This window comes from Pecten maximus, chromosome 19 (assembly GCF_902652985.1).
Source record: "Pecten maximus chromosome 19, xPecMax1.1, whole genome shotgun sequence".
Classification (NCBI taxonomy): Eukaryota; Metazoa; Mollusca; class Bivalvia; order Pectinida; family Pectinidae; genus Pecten; species Pecten maximus.
The window spans coordinates 29,541,603-29,559,214 of NC_047033.1; the positions used below are offsets into that span (position 1 = coordinate 29,541,603).

General features: G+C 40.3%; 3 protein-coding genes across 3 annotated transcripts in view; all 3 read left to right on the forward strand.

Moving 5' to 3' along the window:
• The first annotated feature begins 11,450 nt into the window (after window positions 1–11,450).
• LOC117317511 lies at window positions 11,451–12,914 on the forward strand. The gene is made up of 4 exons (XM_033872326.1): window positions 11,451–12,112; window positions 12,219–12,332; window positions 12,439–12,583; window positions 12,717–12,914. Exons 1-4 carry the CDS (start codon window positions 11,738–11,740, stop codon window positions 12,911–12,913), a joined length of 831 nt encoding a protein of 276 aa, XP_033728217.1. The 5' UTR covers window positions 11,451–11,737; the 3' UTR covers window position 12,914.
• Window positions 12,915–14,730: 1,816 nt separating this feature from the next.
• LOC117317512 lies at window positions 14,731–15,894 on the forward strand. The gene has a single exon (XM_033872327.1). It carries the CDS (start codon window positions 14,731–14,733, stop codon window positions 15,892–15,894), a length of 1,164 nt encoding a protein of 387 aa, XP_033728218.1.
• A 752-nt stretch (window positions 15,895–16,646) lies between these two features.
• The window catches only part of LOC117317514 (uncharacterized protein F54H12.2-like), a 2,880-nt gene continuing 1,914 nt past the window's right edge, over window positions 16,647–17,612 (forward strand). Inside the window, exon 1 of the mRNA XM_033872328.1 lies at window positions 16,647–17,441. Within this exon, the coding sequence (XP_033728219.1) occupies window positions 16,647–17,441 (795 nt within the window). The remainder of the gene's footprint in view (window positions 17,442–17,612) is intronic.

Below are 17,612 nucleotides of genomic sequence, written 5' to 3' on the forward strand. Positions count from 1 at the left end.
GGGTGTGATAGTATGTGGTAGTATACTTATGATGCGGTAGTCTACTTAGGATGTGATAGTACGTGGTAGTATACTTAGGATGTGGTAGTATACTTAGGATGTGGTAGTATACTTAGGATGTTGTAGTATACTTAGGATGTGGTAGTATATGGTAGTATACTTAGGATGTGATAGTACGTGGTAGTATACTTAGGATGTGGTTGTACGTGGTAGTATACTTAGGATGTGGTAGTATGTGGCAGTATACTTAGGATGTGGTTGTATGTGGTAGTATACTTAGGGTGTGGTAGTATACTTAGGATGTGGTAGAATACTTAGGATGTGATAGTATGTGGTAGTATACTTAGGATGTGATAGTACGTGGTAGTATACTTAGGATGTGGTAGTATGTGGTAGTATAATTAGCATGTGGTAGTATAATTAGCATGTGGTAGTATTCTGAGGATGTTGTAGTGTAATTAGCATGTGGTAGTATACTTAGGTTGTGGTAGTAGTTAGTGGTATACTAAGGATGTGGTAGTATACTTAGGATGTGGTAGTATATGATAGTATTCTTCGGATGTGGTAGTATACGTTAAATTCCAAAAATTTGCAGTTAACTGAAAAAAATGTTTCCCAATTCATAAATTTTCTTCTCCCCCAAAATCATACAAAAAGGCCCCATCTCAAACTAGTGAAAACAAGCCCTGTAATATATCAAACTTCAACTGTCAAATTCAAAACGGCCACCTTTCGGCCATCTTGTTTTTCAAAAAGTCACAAAATGTAACATGCACTTGTACAACTAGGCTTAGGACCAAGGAAAACCTACAAATGAAATTTAATTCATGAAGAGCTTTCTGAGAAATAGCGGCAACAAACTTCAAATTTCAAAGTTCAAAATGGTGATTGGTGGGCTAATTAATTAAAGTTGGATCTGGAATTAAGGCGTATGTCATCATAACTCCCCTGACAACAAAACTGTTCGGTCATGCCCCAGTGAAGACATCCCCAAATTATGAAATTCCATTGACAGCCTAACATAGTTAGCTAGATAATGACTCATCGGAATTTCCAACCTTTTACTTTCGATTTTGGTTATGTTTCCATTGGTAACACAATTTTTCGATAAAATCCCCTAAATCTGTAAATGTCTCTTGACTATTATCGGACTGAAATCAAGGACGTCTTTTGACTGTTATAGGAGACAATTCTGTAATCCAAGATCAAATATACAAACACTTTAATCTCCCAAAAGTTCGAACAGGGAAGTTACGACCGGACCGCGCTCGCCTCAGAAATTAAAAAAAAAACAAGTTATAAACATGCAGTAGGGTACATAACACTATTAGTAACAAGACTAACAACACCTTAAACTGACCTGGTGTTGTATTAACTTGGTGATCCTCTCCGTCTGAAAAAGTTTCCAAAGAAACTAGCCTCCACTTTAACGGCGTAGCGTGTTGAGCGTCGATCGGTAGGACTTTATACTACCCACGTGATTAATTACTCACGCTGCAGGTCATTCGGCACAATTCGGCAGATTCCGCTAATCTACATCAAATCTAAGCTATACATTGTTATATTGCGTTTGTGTGGCCGTAATTAAATTAATGACTGACTCTGTTGTATATGCTAACTACATGTTTATTGCTACATGGCTATGGCTATGGTGCCTTCTGATACAGATACAGAATACAGTGTCGGTGATATACATGATCGGGGCCTGGGCTGATAAGCCTTGACACGAGTGAAGTTAATCAAAATACAGGCCTGTGTCACTCAGATCTTGTTAAGGTCGTAATAGATAATTGAATGGACATTACATACATATATATATATATGTATTGTAGTGTCTTGGTGTCTTTCTCTCCTTTTCATTCAGGAGCTGTCCAGATGATCATCTTAGGACTTAAAAGGCATGTATTGGACCGCATTCCACCGTAATGCAAGCGTTTATAATAATGAAAGCTAGACAGACAATAAAAGATGAGGAGAGCGAAAATTTAAAACACAATATATATGAAGCTGCTAAACACGGATGCTAAAAACCCTGTACTGGCCGAATGATAAAAGCTATATAAAAGGATCCAGTAAGAATGTGCTGCTACATGTAGGTAAAATAGATGTTAAAATGACGTAAATATGTCACCTTACAAACACATCCTTGAAATAAGGTTCGTCGTTCACTTTTCTCTACCGTAGTTGAAGCTTATATACATACAGTGTAGATATGTATATCATGTGTGACTTTTGTTTCCGTACAGTCTCTACAGATAGAATACACCACTAGGAATATACCGGGAAACTTTATGTTAGACCATGAGGCTATGTTATCTTTTCTATCTGACAGACACAAAGGAAGAAGCCATTGTAAGTTTTAAGACCTAATCGATAGTGAAACAGAAAACAAACTTCCCTAAAGTTCAATTAAACCTCCAATGCATGTGGTGACACTGATATTGACATTTGTTCTAAGTATAAATACTTAGGATTGGGGTTCCATGAACATCTGATCTACATCTCGCTGTACCAGAGGTGTGTAAGTCTGCCAGCAGGGCCCTTTATGCCCTTTACTCAAAGTTCACCCACGCGGGAGGTATGACTTACTTGGGTTATACTAAACTGTACATTTCTTTATTGGAACCTATAACTTACTTCGTGAGTAGACTGTGGGGTATAGACTCCTACAGACAGCAGTACATGTACTACAAAACAGGGCCTGTCGGTATTTTCTTGGAGCATCGAAGTTTTCCAGTAACTTGGCCACAAGGGATGACATGGGATGAACGTCAACTATCAGAAAACAGACATATAGATGTTTTAAGACTTTATTTAAGAAATAATTAACGATGATTCGTGCATTGTTGCGGTATATACAACGAGGACGAGGATATTTTGCAATTAAATTAATAACGAAGGCCGCAGGCCGATTTGTATATCCTGCAACAATACACGAGTCAAAGTTGATTATTTCTATTCTACCATGTACTGTTTAGTTCTGCATGAGATCTACCTCTTTCAAAAACGGCAAAGAAACCCCGGGAAAACCTTATAATTTATTTCTTGAGTATTGCATTATTTTTGTTGATAATATACATTTCTTTATAGGTACAACAGTACTACAATCAAGAACATCTGTCATATGGCATTGATTTTAATAAAAGTGGGAGGAAAAAAAGGTCTTCGTAGGATTCGAAAGTTAGGTGAGACTAATCCATTTTTTTTCTTTCTAAGATAAAAATCATTTTATTTTCCCCGTCAATAGGGCCCCGGGGGTTGGGTCCCCCGTGGTTCCTCACAATGCATAAAACGTATTGATATTTTCATTTATACACTCTCTTACATTAAGAATCTTTTATCAACATCTGATAATTCCTTATCAACACATTGTAAAAATTCATCAATATCATCATCAACCTTTACACACGAGTATAGTTTCTTATAACCCATTAACCCACTCGGCTAAAGTCACCATACTAACTGTGGGTAAAAATCAGATACATAATATTGTAACAGCCGTGACACGAGCGTGTATTATTGTACATGGTTTTAAACTGGCGTTGCATAGCAGGTATAGGCGTTTTTTTAAGGCTATAATTTGTTTCCTCATCCGAAAAGGGGTGGGGGTCAGGACCCCCAGGACCCCCCACCCCCCTCCCTGGATCCGCTAGTGCTGTATAAACTTCGCATGTGATAATATTGCCTGGTCAATGCCTCCAGAATATTTCTATTTTGTGTTATTTGTCAACAAATAAAAATGGGAGACGGAGTTATGAGGGAGAATACCGGGAGCTGGTAACGGTGTTTGGTAGGGCTGGGGGATTTTCAGAGACGGACTTGTATATTTACTGACACGGAGGACTAGGGTTGAAATCGGCATTATTTTCAGAGAATGGACCAAAATGTTCTTCATGTTGCACAACTGTATTGTGTGTAAAATGTTAGGGGTTTATTTGACCGAGAAGTATTTTAAATCAGTTTTTTTAATCATTCATGATTCGCGGCCCGATTACCGTCAGAGTTGGATATAGATCATTTAACATATGTTGTTAAAATAACACAATTATTAAGACATAAATCAAAATATCGAAAACACTTGAATAAACTGCATATGATTCAATAATCAAAACAAATGTTGCTTATCCTTTAACTTTTCAGAATCTTGTTATTTTTATGTTACAACATATCTCTTTCACTTATATATGTTTTTAATTCCAACATCCTCATTATGCAAATTCCACATGAACTTGTATAACACAAAATAAGAAAAATAATAAATGATTTAAGATATTATCCATTGTTCATTGCATATTACATAATATGCAAGAAATAGTGAGTGCAGGGCACAGTAAAATGTGATGTTTTCCATTTGTATGTGATCTTCTATATTAATAACACAAAAGTGACGCCATTACCAGTTTATATTATTACTTTACCTTGTTGTACGATTATCATAATTTGAAATTGAACCTAATTAGTCAATCATATATAGTTCATAATTTATTAACTATATATGATTGACTAATTAGATTCAATTTCTGTATGAAATATTTGTTTACTTTTCCTTGCTATTGTAGTTTGTTTTATATAGATTTACTGGACAATATTCCAACTATATAAATTTTTCCATCCTACTCTTTCGGCCACCTAATACATTCACAGTTATGGAAGTTATTTCTACGATATTTGAATATCAATTTCTCACACCTGGGAAGATGAAATTGACATGCCTGTGTAACTCTAATTGACCAGTGTATTGAAAGATTCCCCGAGGCTATACTTGAACTGGCTAGGTAATAAAAGGGTGTCGCATCCGTATCAGCAGGGGAGTGGGGAGGGAAAGTGGGATGGGTTGAATGATAAGCTATAGATCTCAATTTTTCACCTGCAAGTCTTTATAATAACTTAAACCAGATATAAATAAACTTTGAATGTAGGTTTAAAGATTAAAGATACAGTTAAATCTATCATTTTGTGTCGGATTAGAAAACTAGCTACTGAGCTATATAGCTAGTTACACTTCTTTTGCATCAAAACACTTGTGTAATTGATATATAAGTTCAAACAACACCTGGGTATGCTTTACAGACTCTTGAGGCCGAAAATTCGGATGTAGACAGGGCAGGGCAGGGCATACCATAATATATATGGCATCACTGACGGGCACATTAAAACTAAGCATTGAAAACTTAGAATTACATGCTCATATCAGCTCAGACTTGTGGCAATTTCTTGATAGCTCATTAGAGTGAACATGATTTTCATATAGCACTCTACGTTATAGGTTAACACTCCATACTGTGTAGCTACAAATAATCTATACAACAAAAATACATTCATTCACATGTACAGTTCAAATTAATTTGAAGTGGAATTTTGTTTTTCACTTAAGTACATTACATCAAATATTCTCCTCAATAGTATATGATACACAACTGTAACTGCATGATACATACGTATGTTTATATTGTGTTAATTTATGTTAGTGATATCTGAATGTAGCTATTAACTACTGGATGTATTGTGATCGTCAATAGTAGTATATAGTGCCTTCCGTTGCTCCCCAAATGACGTAATATCAACAAATATAGGTATATAGTAACTAAGGTGACGTAACAATACCCTAATCAATGTTTATTGAGCGTGTGATGATAGGAAGGGAATACACAGCTGAATCAACAAACGTACATAGCAATATTTGAAATTAAGTTTAGGGCTTTTCTGATTAGTATGTAATCGCAACGTAGAGTATAATTAGGAGATTTTGTTTTTGTTGTTATTTACAATTGATAACGGAGGATTTCATTAACGGTACAATACCATCGATATGAACTAGTAATGTTTATCAAACGTGTATAGTTTATAGAGATTCAAATATTTGAAAGAAAGATTAGCCGATACACAGATGTTCTGTCGAGTCTGTGAAAATATCGTATCTTTGATTCTGGTAACGTTTGATGTAGTTACCACCAGTCAGACAAAATAAGTATATATACGTATAAAAGGACTCGCATACACGTACAGTATCATTTGTCGTGGCAAACTTTCAATCGACATGGACCCTCACTTCGAAAAATGGTCAGATGATAAAGATGAACCAGATTCATCTGACTTTGAGGTTTTTGACCAATGGGTCAAAGAAGATGAAGAAAAGATGAGAGATGAAGATGAAGAGGTATGTAAACTATTTTTTACGACTATTTTACGTGTGTGCATTTTTTTTTCTCGAACTCATTAGTTTATGTCTCTATATCTATAATTATAGTTACTCTATATCTATAATTAATTACTCAACAGAATGACAGTGGACTTAGTTCGGTTTTAGCAATGATCCGCGAGCTAAACGAAGCTGCCGGATATCGTATAGACGATAATGGTGAGTTTCATTGTGTCAGTTTGTCAGTACTGTTAAACACATTTTCAAATCTCCGGATCCATCAAAGAGAAGAAAAAAAAAAAAACGGTAAAATAATTTTGAAATTGTGAGAAGGTGTTAAAAAAAAAAGCATTACTTCTTCATGTAAATACTTTCATCTATTGTTTTAATAGTGGAGAGAAATCGAACTGAGGAAAAAAGCGAAGGAAGAACAGGAGGAAATGAAGAGAAGGGTGAATATAAACACTTTCATATATATTGTATTTCGAAATATAAGGATGTTTGTAAGTGTCGTAAACAAATGTAATAATCTTTTTTTTTTCTCCCCTGCAACTATTGCAGGATATCTCTAAGAACAGTCCCAGTAGAAAATATACCGTTAGACTATTAGCCACTTTGGCATTTTATTATTGGATACTGTTTCCAAATAAGAATGTTTTTAATAAGTGTCGAGATGAAGTTTTATAATCATATATCTTTTTTTCTCTCTCTTTTTTTCCCCCACCACTAATAGAAAATATCAGGAAAAGGAAAAGGGAGGGGGAAAAACAGAATAGCCAGGGTAACTCCCAGATTAGCACCAGTAGAAACTATAGTGATAGAGTAATAAGACCGGGTACATCATCAGATGCGGGTACGGCTGAGAATCACTGCAGCCATTGTGGTAGTCAGTTCGAGACGCGTGACGAGCTTGAACAGCACGCTCGTTCGTCTCATACTGATCACCACAATGGCGAACGTGGTAGGAAAAGACAGAGAAAGGTAGATCAGTGTGAAAGTCAGACAGCCGAATGTTTGCCTGACACGGACAAGAAAACTGACGAGGCTTATCGTTCCGTATTAGAAAGATATAGAAAGATTATCAATATGCCCCATAGGAAAGGGAAAATTCAAGATTATTATAACTTCAGTGTGGGTGATGGTCCTCTGCGCATTGGGGACATTGAAAGTCAACTCATGAAGATATTTTCAGAGCAAAATTTGGCCTTTAAAATAAACGGGTCTTTCGGTTTCGTTCTAAGGGACGTTCAGGGTAACTTCAGATATTTCTACCCTCACAATAACGAGACAATTTTCGAGTCTCCCCATTTAGTGAACAATGTACAGGATGTGCACAGTCTAGTAGATAGATTGAGGAACATAGATATTCTGCATTCCATTTTCAAGCAACGTCCGTCAACTAAGTGGACAGTATACAGTATCACTAATGTTCGCTGGTCGGTCACGCGAACTAGTTTTCCTCTCGGGGCCGGAACAGTACTTCCGGATTATGTCAAATCCAAAAAGTCAATAATTTCACTAACCAACGACGCTCGCACAGGTAGGCCGTTTACCGACAACCTGTGCCTATTTCGTTGTTTGGCATATGATAGAGTAAAAGATATAAAGAATATAGAACGTACCGCCGTGCAGTTGTTTAGAGACTTTACGGACGATATGTGTAGCATAGAACAGTTTCCCGGCGTGCCTTTGTCGGACTTGTACAAAGTAGAAAAACATTTTTCGGTCAATCTGAATGTTTTCCGCTTAAACGAGGACGACAGTGTTCGCTATGTAAACCGAACATTTGGTCGCTATAGTCATAGCATAAACTTAAATCTGTACGGTCAACACTTGAGTTACATAAAATCTGTTCAGGCCTTCAGTCGGAAATATATTTGTCGATGTTGTCAGAAAATGTTTAAAACTGCTTGTGATCTCCGTCGTCACGAACAAAAATGTGAGAACGCCACAAAATTGGTATATCCTGGAGGTTACCACTCGAGTCCAATGTCCGTATTTCAAGACTTGGAGAATTACGGTTACATGACGGAAACGGAAGATAGGTTTTATCCTTACTTCATTACTTATGATTTTGAGTCAATGCTCCAATCTCCGTCCGACGATAGATACGAACAGGAGCAGGTGGCCGTCTCGTGCAGCGTATGTTCGAATGTTCCGGGATTCGAGGAACCTTATTGTATAGTAGAGGCTGACGATAGACAAGTATTAGTTAAGAAGTTTGTTGATTATCTAAAGAGGATTCAGTGCGCGGCGGCTGAAGAGATGAGGCGCCGGTTTTGGGAATATATTAGAAGAGTTAGAGGAAGAGTTAGTGGGCAGGGAAGGGGATATATCTGATGACGAAACGGACGGGTATAGTCTAGTTGATTACAGGTATAAACAGCTTATTAAAGCGCGTGATAATCTGCTACGCTATCTCGAACAAATACCGGTGATCGGATTTAACTGTTCAAAGTACGACCTAAACCTTATCAAAACAGCGCTGGTCAAACACTTACATGCTGACGATGAGCTCGATAACCACAGCTTCGTAGTGAAGAAGTGTAATCAATACATGTGTATCAGCACGGAAAGTTTCAAGTTTATAGATATTAGCAACTTTCTTGCTGCCGGTAGCTCGTACGATCAATTTATTAAGGCGTACCATCCAGGCGAGATACGTAAAGGATACTTTTGCTACGATTTCTTTGACAATCCCGATAAATTACAATTGCCACATTTGCCTGCTTATGAAGCGTTTTACAGCGAGCTAAAGCAATGTAACGTGTTGGAAGCGGAACGTACCGCCTACGAAAACTTAAAGAACGACGGAGTATCCGAGCGCGAGGCATTGCAGAAGCTAGGGTTGAAGTCCCCTCCCAAAAATGGTCGAGATAAGTACTCGGAACTAGAGAAGTTATGGGTAGATGAAAACATGTCCACGTTCAAGGACTATCTCATTTATTACAACAACCTCGATGTACAACCGTTCAGGGACGCAGTACAGAAACTGTTAGAATATTACCACCAGCAGAATGTGGACGTATTTAAAACGTGTATATCTGTACCCGGTGTTGCCCGGACACTCTTGTTTAGGTCTATTCAGGGAAAGGCTCACTTCTCGTTGTTTGATAGACGAGATGAAAGTATTCATCGCATGTTCCAGCGTAACATTGTCGGTGGTCCGGCTATAGTATTTAGGCGATTCCACGAGGAGGGTGTCACTCGAATCCGTGACGGCGCTAAAACGTGTAAAAGTATATTAGGACTAGATGCCAATGCTTTATATCTTCACAGTCTGTCCGAGCCAATGCCTACTGGTCCTTACTCTGTAAGGCGCGAGGAGACTGGCTTCCAGTTAGAGAAACGGGACAAATACTTAAAAGCCTTTAAGTGGCTGGACTGGGTATCGGAGAATAGAGATTGTGAAATACAACACCGTATGAATAGCGGTAAAGAGATACGAATCGGGCCGTACAGGGTCGATGGTTTCGATTCACGTACTCAGATCGTTTACGAATTTGATGGTTGCTATTTCCACGGTCACGACTGTCTGAAAAATGTCGATCCGGCTAAACAGAGGCGATTACGCGAGCGAACGATATCGCGGCGAACTTACATACGCTCACGCGGCTACCGTGTCTGTCACATTTGGGAGTGCGAGTTCGACTGCATGCTACGCGAAAACGAGGGAATGCGTGAATACTGCAATCGCTCTACTCGCGACAAACACGACTGTAGGACTCCCGAGTCTATTATAGACGGTATAATGACGGGTAAAATATTTGGCGCCGTTGAAGTTGACATCAGCGTACCTCACCACTTGAGAGACATGTTCGGAGAAATGTCCCCGATATTTGGTAATACTAGCGTGCCATACGAAGCATTAGGTAGGTACACACGGGAGTTAGGCAGAAAAATAGGCGCTTCTACAAAGCCGCGAAGGTTGTTAATAGGAGGGATGCGAGCACGTCAGATGTTGCTGGCCACACCGCTCATCAAATGGTATGTCTCTCACGGATTGGAGATAACGCGCGTGTACAAGTTGGTCGAGTACGACCCTAAATGTTGTTTTAAACGTTTTACGCAAGATATAAGTGATGCTAGAAGGGCCGGTGACGCGGATCCGAGACTGTCCATTATCGCCGAAACAAACAAGTTAATTGGTAATTCCTCTTATGGTTCAATGCTCATGAGGAAAGACAGACACAGTAACGTTAACTATTACGCCTCGGACGATGAAGCGTACATCCATGTTAACAGTAAAAACTTTCAAACATTGACCGAACTTGGTGATGATTACTACGAAATCGAATCGAGCAAATCCCGAATCCAACTAGACATTCCCATACAAATAGGGTTTTTCATTCTCCAATATGCAAAACTTAGAATGTTAAGTTTTTACTATGACTGTTTGGATAAGTACGTAGATCGTCGAGACTTCGAACTGATGGCGATGGATACGGATTCGTATTACATGGCACTGTCGGGAGAATGTCTCGAAGATCTCATCCGGCCCGAGTTAAAGGACGAATTTGTGCGCGAGAAAAACCATTGGTTTCCCCGCACAGATACTCCGGAGGCTAGAGCATACACAAAGCGTACCCCAGGACTCTTCAAAGTGGAAATGACCGGACAGATTATGGTTTGTCTTTGCGCCAAAACGTACGCCGTGCAGAAGAGTACTGGGGATACGGTAGAAAGTAAATTTAGCTGTAAAGGTATAAATAAGAATCAGTTACGCCATCCTATCAACATGTACAAAGACGTACTGTTTAAAGAAGAAACCAGGTCGGGGATTAATAGGGGCTTCAGAGTAATCAACAACACTGTGTTCACCTATGAACAAAACCGCTGTGGCTTTACGGGGTATTACGTAAAAAGGAGGGTTTTAGACGATGGTATCAGAACGGAACCCTTAGACATAACCATAGACCCAAATTCCGACTGACCCTTTCCCTTTTTTTTTTTTTTTTTTAGGTCAAGCCTAAGTCTTTGTCAACTTTTTGTTTAGAAATCGTAATAAAAGCGATATCGGAATGTAGTAGGGAAGTAGTAGAAGCTGTATACCAAGTAAATAACGCGAGTATGATAGACATTACAGAAAGTAACATTTACAAGAAATATGTGATGGAGAAAGCTATCCAGAATTTCAGGGTAAAATTCTCAAAACATTACGAACTTTTACACGTAGTAAAGTCGTTATTCGGTTGCTGTCCGTGTTATTTTAGTCATGAGATATTGAAGAAACTATTATCTGTAATAAAGTTTGAACTCTGTCTAAGCGATAAGGGTATAGAAAGGATTATTACACGTTTAATACTTCGATATGACAGTAGGTTAGGTTGGTTAGGTGAAGACGACGACGACGACGATTTTTCCGATGACAGATACTCAAAATGGTATGATTCAGAAATAGATTTTTTAGAAAAAACGTACCCGCATCTGATGTAAACCCTGTAAATAGAATAGAAAAAAAATATATACAGTAGGAACAAGTGTTACTTATGTAAACCTAATTTTCATATATAATCAAATTAGATTAAAGGGGAGTTACGCATAACATTAGATAAGGGGAGATCAGTACATGGTCATCGATAAGGTATCGATAGGCGCATGCGCGAGGGTTGGGTGTCGCCTTCTTCTCCTACGCACTTGACATTTGACAAGATGGCGATGATGATGATGATGATGATGATGATGATGATGATGATGATGGATGCGACGGGAAACTTCCCTTCAGGATGCCGGACTAGGGGAAATGTTGTAATGGACTGCCCAAGTAACGTTTTGACGGTGGTGGACGTGCCCTTACCCTTAAGGATTACGAGGTTAGAACTATGGAGAGTGCTGGATTTTGAACTGAGGGGACAGTCCGCACCTAGCGTGACCTACGTTCAGATCCGTTTTCCAAAGGGCGTCAACTGTACAGTGATGGAGGATTTGGGATGGACTAATGCCACCGTCGTCCTAGGGAAAACGACGTGTAACGTAAGTATGTTGTGAGAAAAAAAAATCTCTCTCTCTCTCTCTCTCTCTCTATCGCGCTCTTCTCTCTCTCTCTCTCTCTGATACTTTTTTTTTTTTTTTTTCTCAGTGGACAGTTTCCGATGAAACAACAGTAACACCATCAACCAAGAATAGTCCTCGTACCAGCACTAGGAGACGAACCACTACCACTTCCATGACTATCACCACCACCACCACCACGGTATGTTTAAAAAAAAAAAAAAAAAAAAGTTTTATCTATTCGTTTATTTAAGTGAAAATAGATAGCATTTTTAATTCCCCCCCCCCCTTTTTTTTTTAATATACAGGATAATGACACCTGGTTCGACACGACACCCCTACCGCCGGGACTGCCGTTTGAAGTCGCCGCCAATCAAACGACGACGACCACCGACAAGGCGATAGAGGTCTCGACCATCAAAGGCCTCGCTGAGCCGTCGTCGTTTATCGACAGTGAGTATAGTTGTTAATTGGTTTTAATCGGTCTGGAAATAACCAACAGGTGCGGTCTCAAATTGGTTTTACTTCGTGTAGTGTTTCTTTTCTTTTTTGGTACATAACTTTGTGTTTTATTTTATTTTAACAGGTGTCCTCTTCATCGTTTTAATCTGTCTGCTCGTGCTGGTTGTCCTGTTGATGTGTTTAGCCATCTTTTACGGGATCAGGAGACGACTACGATCGGTCAAGACGATTCCGGAGACCATGTCTATGTCCACGCTGGATTCCGAATCGGACGTAGTTTTCTCCCTGAGAAGGCGTTCTTCACACGAGAAGATGAACTGATGACCCAACCCGCGCTACATGTTTTTGTAATATGAAATGAAAGAAAAAAATATATATCGTTTTTTGTTTGTCTTAAGGGTAAAGTCTTAAGGGTTATTAAAAAAAAAAAAAGTCTTAAGGGTTAAGACTTAGGGAAAAAAATGGTCATGACACAAAGATGTTATATCGCCGACACAGGAAAAAAAAAATTTAAAGTCCATGAGTTAAAAAATGTCGGCGATGTAGCATCTGTGGCAAGAAAATAAAGTCTTAAGGGTTAAGACTTAAGAGAAAAAAAAAGGTCTTAAGGGTTAAGACTTGTTGAAAAAAAAAGGGTCATTTAGATACAGGAGTACAACTTTTTTTTTTTTTTTTTTTTGTCGGCGATGTAGCATTAGAACGAAACGAAAACGGATATATAAATCTATAACATTTTATTCATAATTTCATCCATGATAAAAATGACTTGCTACGTTGTCCGGGTGGACCGTCACCCGCATAAGTTACCACTACCGCTCGTTGTTCTTCTTTCTTTTTCGTCTTACTTTCGTCCGGTTTTTGTTCTTCATTCAATCGTAGCATACTTTCGTATTTTTCCCTATGTAATACAACGTATTCGCTAGCCATTTTTCACCAGTATTTCTAATTTTGGTAAAACAGGTTTGAGTAGTGAACTCAAGAATGGCACGGCTCTTGTTTGTAATATCTGTCTCTTTTCCTCTAGGGATACACCCCTCTCCGCTAAACGAAACAGTACTTTCTTGTATCGTCGTAACTTCTTCAGGTATAAAGTAGACGAAGGTACGGCCGGATTGTATACCACGTTTCGGATGATTTCACACAGGGCTTTCGCTTGAGGTAGGGTTATGGTCTCGATTAAACACTTCCGCTGGGTAGGATTAGTCCGGGCTAACAGTGTGACGTAATTCCAGTTAGATTTAAAGTTCACGCTCATCTCGTCAAATCCGACGGGGGTTGTAAATGCTTGGGGGAATACACAATAGGTACCTCCCCGGGGAATATACGTGTGCGTAGGTTTGTCGGGGTCCTAGGCGACAGGTCAATCACTAGATAACCGTACTCGGGCTCTGTCGCTCTCTTATAACTGTCCATGAAATACGACGTATTCCCGGGGAAAATCTGGCGGGCAAGGACAGATAACTGCATCTTATCCCTCTGGTTTTTAAACAACACTATGTAGTGAGCGTTAAGGCTAATACTTCTGGCGTATTTTCCCTGTGCAAATATGTTCTGGGACAGATACACCGTGGTGATTTTAAGGTGGTGTATACCCACGGTAAACAGCTCCAGGTAGTCCAAGTCCTGAACGATACGAAAAATTAAATCGTCCAGTACCAACAGCATGTCCCTGTCTCCGTCCCCAGCCCACTTCTCTAACTCCTGATTCGCAGGCAAACCCTGAAAGAACTCGACATCCGGGCATTTCTGTTTTAATTCGGACAGCGCCGGTTGCCATCTAGAGTAAGCGTACACTATCTTTCCGGGTCGGCGAGTAAAAATACCCCCGTCTACACCCATAATCATACGTTTCACGAAAGTAGTCTTACTACTCTGGGACGGGCCGCCCACGTAGATGGAACAAGGAACCACGAAAGGCAGTGTACAACGTTCTGACATGATGGAAGTGGAATGGGGCGGGCGTAACAAGGTTCTGTGTAAAATAGACGACAACCACAGCTTGTCGATATCGAGACGTAAAGGTAGCTGCTGGATAAAAGTTAAAAAGGGTACGCGAGATCTGGCGCTGTCACCTGATATTTTCGCTCTGCTATGCGACCTGAAGGAATCTGTACTGCTAGCGTGTGCATTCGTAGGTGATGGCGCAACCCCGCCGCCGCCGCCGGCGGATGCCGGACGACCTGAACACCTATCTCAGTAGTATTTACTTCAATTTAAAACAGCCCGGTTCGTTTCGCAGCCCGAAACAGCTGTATAGGATAGTTCGCGAGAAAGGACAATACGATATCGGACTTACCAAGATAAGACATTGGCTCCAAACACAGGACCCCTACAGTCTCAATCGACCCGTGCGCAGACGTTTCCGCCGTCGAAAAATATTGACAGGAGGGCTCAATCAACAATTTGAAGCTGATCTCATGGATGTACAAAATCTGGCTAAGTATAACGAAAATGTCAGGTACATATTGATATGTATAGACGTATTCTCTCGCTACGTGATGGTGGCGCCATTGAAAGACAAGACTGCCGGCGAAACCATAAAGGGGTTTGCAAAAATATTCGAGATCAGACAGCCACAAAAGCTATACTCGGATCGAGGTAAAGAATTCACTTCCAATAAAATTGAAAAGTTCTTTAGAGACCGGGGCATTGACCATTTTCTCAGCAACAACGAACCGAAAGCTGCCCATTGTGAGAGATTTATAAGGACATTACGCAACATCATGTATCGTTACTTCAACGCCAAACAAACGTACGTGTATTTACCTATACTCGACGATTTGGTGAACAATTACAATCACACACCTCACTCGGCATTAGGCATAGCTCCTGCTGACGTCACTAGCGAAAACGAGGTGGACGTATTGATACACCAGTATTTTCCGGAAAAGAAGGCGAGGAAGCCTAAGACAAAGAAGAAGAGTGTGTCGAAGCCCCGAAAACTGAGAGGTGTTTTTAAATTTAAGCTCGGCGATAAGGTTCGCATATCGCATCTGAGGCGCACGTTCGATCGAGGATACCACGAGACATTTACCGGCGAGATATTCACGGTGGTCGAGCGAGTGTATAAACAAGACATTCCGTTATACAAACTAAAGGATTACGCGGATAGGGACGTTTCGGGAACCTTCTATCAGAGCGAGTTGCACAAGGTCGTTAATCCGGAAGACATACAATATCGCATAGAGCGCGTGCTTAAAACGAGACGTCGTAAAGGACACAAGCAATTGTTGGTTAAATGGCTAAACTGGCCAAGCGAGTATAATTCTTGGATAGATGAGGGTACCGTCGTTAATTTGTGATGGACATTTACGTTGTAGCCTCGTGTACGGATAGTATCGAATACCACCCCACCAATACACCGTGGCACTTTATCAGCGAATTTAAAACCCCGCTGTATTTACCCAACACCTGGTATATGGGATTGATCGAGATCGGGTTAAAGGATTCGATCGACACCTGCCTGTTTGTATACTGTGACCTTATCGGTACGACCTTTGTGTCGGGCGATCGGAGACCGTTACTGAGACGCATCCAACCGGAACGAACAAAGCACGTCGTGTACAGCAGTCCGCTGTACTTTCCTGTTATATTACAAGAAACGCGCTCTATAGAAATCTGGATTAAAACTGAAGAAAACGCAGACGCGGTGGTACTAACAAAACCCACCACTCTAACTCTTCATTTTAAAACTTATCCATTCCTACTATTAAAAAAAAATGACAGTTTACCTGCCGGATGTGGATAAGTGGACGCGATTTTTCATTCGCTCGGCTAAAACTACTCTGCCTCGACACGACAATAGGATACAGGTTGGTGGAAGTCTCGGACATTCTTCATCTATTCCATCTTACATTGTACCAGTAGGGCGAGACGAGCAGCATCAACAACAGAAACAAGAACAACCCCCTGTACAGATCGTTTCACCCACTCAGCAAGTAGTGGAACAGGCTCGTTCGGAATTGCGTCGGGAAAAGGGAGAAAAACGAAAGAGTCATACGAAATCTACGCACAACAAGAAAAAGAAGCCACGGAGAAGTAACTTTACTTCACTATGACGGCCGAGCAATTTAACGAAGGTCTACCGAAAGAACTCATGCTGTTTTCTCTACCACCCACCCAGACCGGTGTAGAGAAGGTGTATTTTGTCGACTGTCGACTAGTCTCTCAAATCTCGGGGAGTGGACCGATCGAATTCCATATATCGGGACAGTCTAGCGATTACTTGGATCTACGCAGAAGTCAACTATTCGTCAAGACTCGTATACTCAAACAAGATGGATCGCCATTGGTTGCAAACGAAAGCACAGCATTCGTAAATATCCCTTTACATAGTCTCTGGGGACAAGTGGACGTGTCGCTACAGGGAAAGATCTTATCAGGAAACTCGGGCAATTACGCGTATAAGGCCTACATACAGAGTTTGTTGAATTATGGAACATCTACGAAGGCAACGCAACTCTCCGCTCAACTGTATTACCAGGACACGCCCGGCAGCATGGACGAGACCGACCCCGACGGTGCCAACAGCGGCTTGTTCAGCCGTAATGAATTCACTAAAGATAGTTTATCCGTTGATCTGATTGGTCCGCTTGCCGAGGACCTCTGTCGCCTCGATCGATATATCTTAAATGGAGTCAACGTGGAGATAAAACTCTACAGAAACAGAAACGCCTTTGTACTGATGTCGGGGGAGAGCAATCCTAACTATCAAATAGAGCTACAGGAAGTGATATTCCGCGCATGTCGGGTACAGGTCAATCCCGGCGTGTTAGTCGGTCTTAATAAAGCACTAGAGATATCACCAGCCAAGTATCCTTTTGTCAAGACGGAGATTAAGACGGCTTCTGTACCGACAGGGCAAACTAGTTTTATTTGGGACAATTTGTATCAGTCAAAACTACCTACTAAGATAGTGGTCGGACTTGTCTCGGCCGATGCACTGACCGGCGCCTACGACAAGAATCCATTCAATTTTCAACCTTTCAATGCATCCAGTATCGGTGTTTACGTCAACAAT